The sequence below is a fragment of the Lipotes vexillifer genome, unplaced genomic scaffold (genome assembly GCF_000442215.2).
Source record: "Lipotes vexillifer unplaced genomic scaffold, Lipotes_vexillifer_v1.1 scaffold445, whole genome shotgun sequence".
Classification (NCBI taxonomy): Eukaryota; Metazoa; Chordata; class Mammalia; order Artiodactyla; family Lipotidae; genus Lipotes; species Lipotes vexillifer.
Window position 1 is genome coordinate 777,329 of NW_006774995.1, and position 4,758 is coordinate 782,086.

Below are 4,758 nucleotides of genomic sequence, written 5' to 3' on the forward strand. Positions count from 1 at the left end.
CTTTCCCTATTTTTCTGCTGGGTTGTTTGTCTTTTTCATATTGACTTATTATTCTTTGTGATTCCTTATTACAGTGGCCTCAAATATATCCTTCTAGTATGCTGTTGATCTTTTAACTCTTGTTTATGGTGGTTTTTCCCCCAGTGTAACCAAATTTGTTTATCTTTTCTTTTATGGCTTCTGATTTCACATTGTGTCTAGACCTTCAAACAGCAATCTATGTTTTCTTCTGATAATCTTATTTATATTTTACTTTTAAATATTTAGTATACCTGGAATTTATATAAAGAAGATGTTTAACTTTATTCTTATTTTTAAAAATGATATTGAGTTGATAATCCATCCTTTTATACTGATTTGGGGTACCACCATAATACTTCATAATGTATAAGCATACACTAAATACACATGCACCTGTTAGCTGTGCTATTCCAGTGATCTGTCTTTTCGTCTACCAGTACTAAAGACTTTTATAATGTACACTGATTGTGTAGCTTTTTCTCTTTTTTAAACACTTCTGGAATTTTTCATGTATGTTACTCATCTGGATTAACCTCAGAAACTACATATTAAAATCTATTTAATTTTTATCTTAGTTTGTTTGGGCCTTTATAAGCCATTGCAAAATCTTTTTAGAATAAGCCAGGTATTAATTAATATAAAATCAAAGCCAGTGGAGGCAATCCTGTACCAATACCTGATTTATTAGGAACAAGTTCCAGAAGAAGAGTGAAAATTCCCCCCACAAAATGTTTATTTACTTTTTTTATTTTTTATTATTATGTAAGCATATGCTTGTTGATGAAAAGGAAAACTGTATAAAAACAAACCTGTGTGCTTCTTTCAGAGAAAGTTAGGTTGTTAATATGACTTACTTTTTAGAATAGAAAGCAATCTTTGAGGAAAAAAAAGTCCTAATGTTAATGTATTTGGTAGCACCTGTGAAGAAAATTTGTACCATCAACATCCTTAATGCCCTAAAGAATATATAGAATAACTGAATGCCAACTGAGGCAGAAAGATGGGACTGAGGTTGAACTGGTAGGAATTGCTGTGTTTTTCTTTTATAGTGTTTTTGGGTTTTTTTTCCTCAGTCAGTCTCTCTCTCTCTCTCTCTCCCTCTCTCTCTCTCTCTCTCTCTCTCTCTCTCTCTCTCTCTCTCTGTCTTTCCTTCCGTGTGTGTGTGTGTGCGCGTGTGTTAGATGGTGTGCAGGAGGATGGACAGGGAGGTAGGGAGGATGCTTATGAAATAAACATATGTTTTATTTTCCAAGAAAAAACTATAAACTAAAAATTTGAAATCAGTAACAGTTATAATCTCCTTATGCATATCTGCATTTAAGATATAATATTTTCTTTCTTTCAGAAAATAGGAAAACAACAAAGCCTGATCCAAAACAACACCTTAAGATTATTCAGGATCCTGAATACAGACGACTTGGCTGTACTGTAGATATGAACGTTGCACTAGCAACTTTCATACCACATGAGTATGTTTTATATTTTACTACATATTAAAGAGTACTATTACTTGTAAACCTTTATGGATAGTATTATTTTCATGCTATTGTTAAAAGCCTGAATATAAAATGAAATAAAGTAATTCACCATAATTCTACTACTTCAAATGCATGACATTTCCCCTGTTGTCTGTGTGCTGGTCCGTGTTCCTATACATAAATGTAAAAATGTATAGAGTTGGAAAACTTCTTCAGCCATAATTAAGATCCTGATGAATATATTTAAAGTTTCTATGACCATTATTAGAAAATTTTTAAATGTAGAATTCATAAAACCATTAAATAATGTTTGTATTGCTTTATCTGTTTCAAGTAATGGGCCAGGTGCAATTAACGAATGCTGCAGTTGGTTCCAGAAGAGAATTGAGGAATTAAATTCAGAGAAGCATCAGCTCGTGAACTACCATCAGGAACAGGTTTTACCTACTTCTTTTGAACAGCTGTTTTTCTTTGAGTGTTAATACTGTTTCTTGTTGTCATTGATGTAATATAATTTCATGTTTTCTAGGCAGTTAATTGCCTTTTGGGAAATGTGTTTTATGACCGACTGGCTGGCCATGGTCCTAAACTAGGACCTGTCACTAGAGAACATCCTTTGGTTACCAGGTATTCCATTTTTGTTTTCTTCTCATTAAAGGTTAAAAATTGAAAATTGTATTAAACTCTTCAAATTAACCTAAATGTTTCCTTTAATGTGTGACTCAGTACATTTCTTAAATTGAAATAGAAGTTTTGATCTGGTAACTAAGCTTAATATTAATTAATTTTGTTAGGCACATCTTTAGTTAGAGAAACTATCATAATTATGAACCAATTTATAATCATTTACATTCATGTTTCTGGAGGACTGCATACTTACTAATAAATTCAACGTTAATCAAATTAAGCAAGCATTTAGTTCCTTATACTTTAAGTAATGTACAACATAGATTAGGCAACTGAAGTGTAGTAAAAACCTTTGCAAAATAATGTCAATACCTCAGTGATTTTCTTAATAATTTTATGAGATCTTTAAAGTTATTATTTAGAATGTTAATCAGATATGCTGTAATACTAACTCAATTTCTAAAATCCTACTAGGTTTACTCAAAATGTCTACTGACGATTTTTTTTACCTATATTGCAGTTTATTTCCCATAAATGGTGTCAAACTAATCTTTTCTATTCTATTCACTAGGTAAGAAGTTTAATTTTAATAGTGGTAATTCACATTCTCTCCAAGGAGTTTCTCTGTATGGATTTCATACTTGATTGTATCTCCCTAGATATTTTACTTTCCCTTTTGAAGAAATGCCCCTCTCCACAGAAGAATCTATGATTCATGTCCCAAATAAAGCTTGTTTTCTGATGGCACATAATGGATGGGTAATGGGAGATGATCCCCTTCGAAACTTTGCTGAACCAGGTATATCATTTTTGTTAACTTCTCTATGGATAGGGAAATAAAAGTTCACGGCAAGCTCCAAATATAAATTGTTTATTGATTTTTTTCCCCCCACTATGCTAGTGTTTTTAAAACTATTTCATTACAGATGCCAGAGGTGCATACAGTTTGAGAGAGAAGAGAAGGGATTGACAGGATGGGATTCACCTTCTTTTCCCTCCTTTCCCTTTCTACCCCTTGTCTCCTCAAAGAGAATAGCTTTTGTATATCTATTTTATATTGTGGTTCTGCCTAAGAGTTTATTTGGGCAACAATTTATTGAGTTTTTAAAAGACATTTGAGACCTCTATTATTACAAATATTTACTATAAGAGATATTTTCACTCATTAGCCAGAGGAGTATTTAAGGTATTTGAATGGCAGTTAAACTAGAAACCAGTTGTTTTTAGATTCCCTCTCACTTAACACTAACATCTTATTTTTCTACAGCTATTTCATTGCCAGGAAGAATTTTGCAGGGAACCTATCAATATATTTATTTTTTAACATTTTAGAATTAGAAGCTGTTTTAATGACATTAAATTTAATTCAGAAATCTCTTTTTTTTTTAAAAAAAAAGAGTGTAGCTTTAGATTTAAGTATCTCTGCCCTCTCCTTTCTAACCATTCTAAATGAAAAAAGACATTCTGCTCTACACCGTGGATTTAATGTAACCTATTGCCAAAAATTGGTAGCAAGGTGGAGATGGAGTTTTAAATGTTTTTGGTAGAACTATAGCTCTAAAGGCCTACTATTATTGTTTTCCTTCAAGAAGTAACTTAAATTTTTGCCATTAAGCACACATTTTTAGAAGAGACAATAAGGTACAATTTTAGCAAAATAGATATGAGATCCAAATTACTATTAACTTTAAAAAATTTTATCCCATGCTATTTTAGATGTAATTTTAACCTATATATGCTTTGTGTTAGAAATAGTAAATGTTTTTTGTTTTTTGTTTTTTTTTCTTGCGGTACGTGGGCCTCTCACCGTTGTGGCCTCTCCCACTGCGGAGCACAGGCTCCAGACGCGCAGGCTCAGCGGCCATGGCTCACGGGCCCAGCCGCTCCGCGGCATATGGGATCCTCCCTGACCAGGGCACGAACCCATGTCCCCTGCATCGGCAGGCGGACTCCCAACCACTGCGCCACCAGGGAAGCCCCAGTAAATGTGTTTTAAAAACAAGCTTTTCTTTGAAGTAAATGTTTTCATTTTGTTTCTCAAACCATTGAAAGCAAGCTCCTTTCTTAACAGGTTCAGATGTTTATCTAAGGAGAGAACTTATTTGCTGGGGAGACAGTGTTAAATTACGCTATGGGAAAAAACCAGAGGACTGTCCTTATCTCTGGGCACACATGAAAAAATACACTGAAATAACTGCGACTTATTTCCAGGGAGTCCGTCTTGATAACTGTCACTCAACACCTCTTCATGTAGCCGAGGTACAGAAAAACAATTCATCTACATTAAGAAAAGAAATTCAGTATTCTCTCCTAGCTTTCCTTAAATAGAGTATACAAATATATGTTTTCTTTTGCTAGTTGGATACCAATATTGATTTGGTGGTAGTATTGAACACTTGCATTATTTGCATAGTTCTGACAAATTTTTGATGCAGCTGTTATAGAGTACTGGGCTATAAAATGTTTGAGTTAATTTTTTTTTTTTTTTTTTTTTTTTTTTTTTTTGGGGGGTCGCGGGCCTCTCACTGTTGTGGCCTCTCCCGTTGGGGGGGCACAGGCTCCGGACGCGCATGCTCAGTGGCCATGGCTCACGGGCCCAGCTGCTCCGCGGCATGTGGGATCTTCCCGGACC

The 4,758-nt window shown here is 34.1% G+C and overlaps 1 protein-coding gene across 1 annotated transcript in view; it reads left to right on the forward strand.

The window, feature by feature from the left end:
• The window catches only part of AGL (amylo-alpha-1,6-glucosidase and 4-alpha-glucanotransferase), an 84,002-nt gene that overhangs the window by 23,916 nt on the left and 55,328 nt on the right, over window positions 1-4,758 (forward strand). Inside the window, exons 8-12 of the mRNA XM_007449605.1 lie at window positions 1,367-1,490; window positions 1,834-1,936; window positions 2,029-2,126; window positions 2,786-2,925; window positions 4,198-4,385. Of these exons, the coding sequence (XP_007449667.1) occupies window positions 1,367-1,490; window positions 1,834-1,936; window positions 2,029-2,126; window positions 2,786-2,925; window positions 4,198-4,385 (653 nt within the window). The remainder of the gene's footprint in view (window positions 1-1,366; window positions 1,491-1,833; window positions 1,937-2,028; window positions 2,127-2,785; window positions 2,926-4,197; window positions 4,386-4,758) is intronic.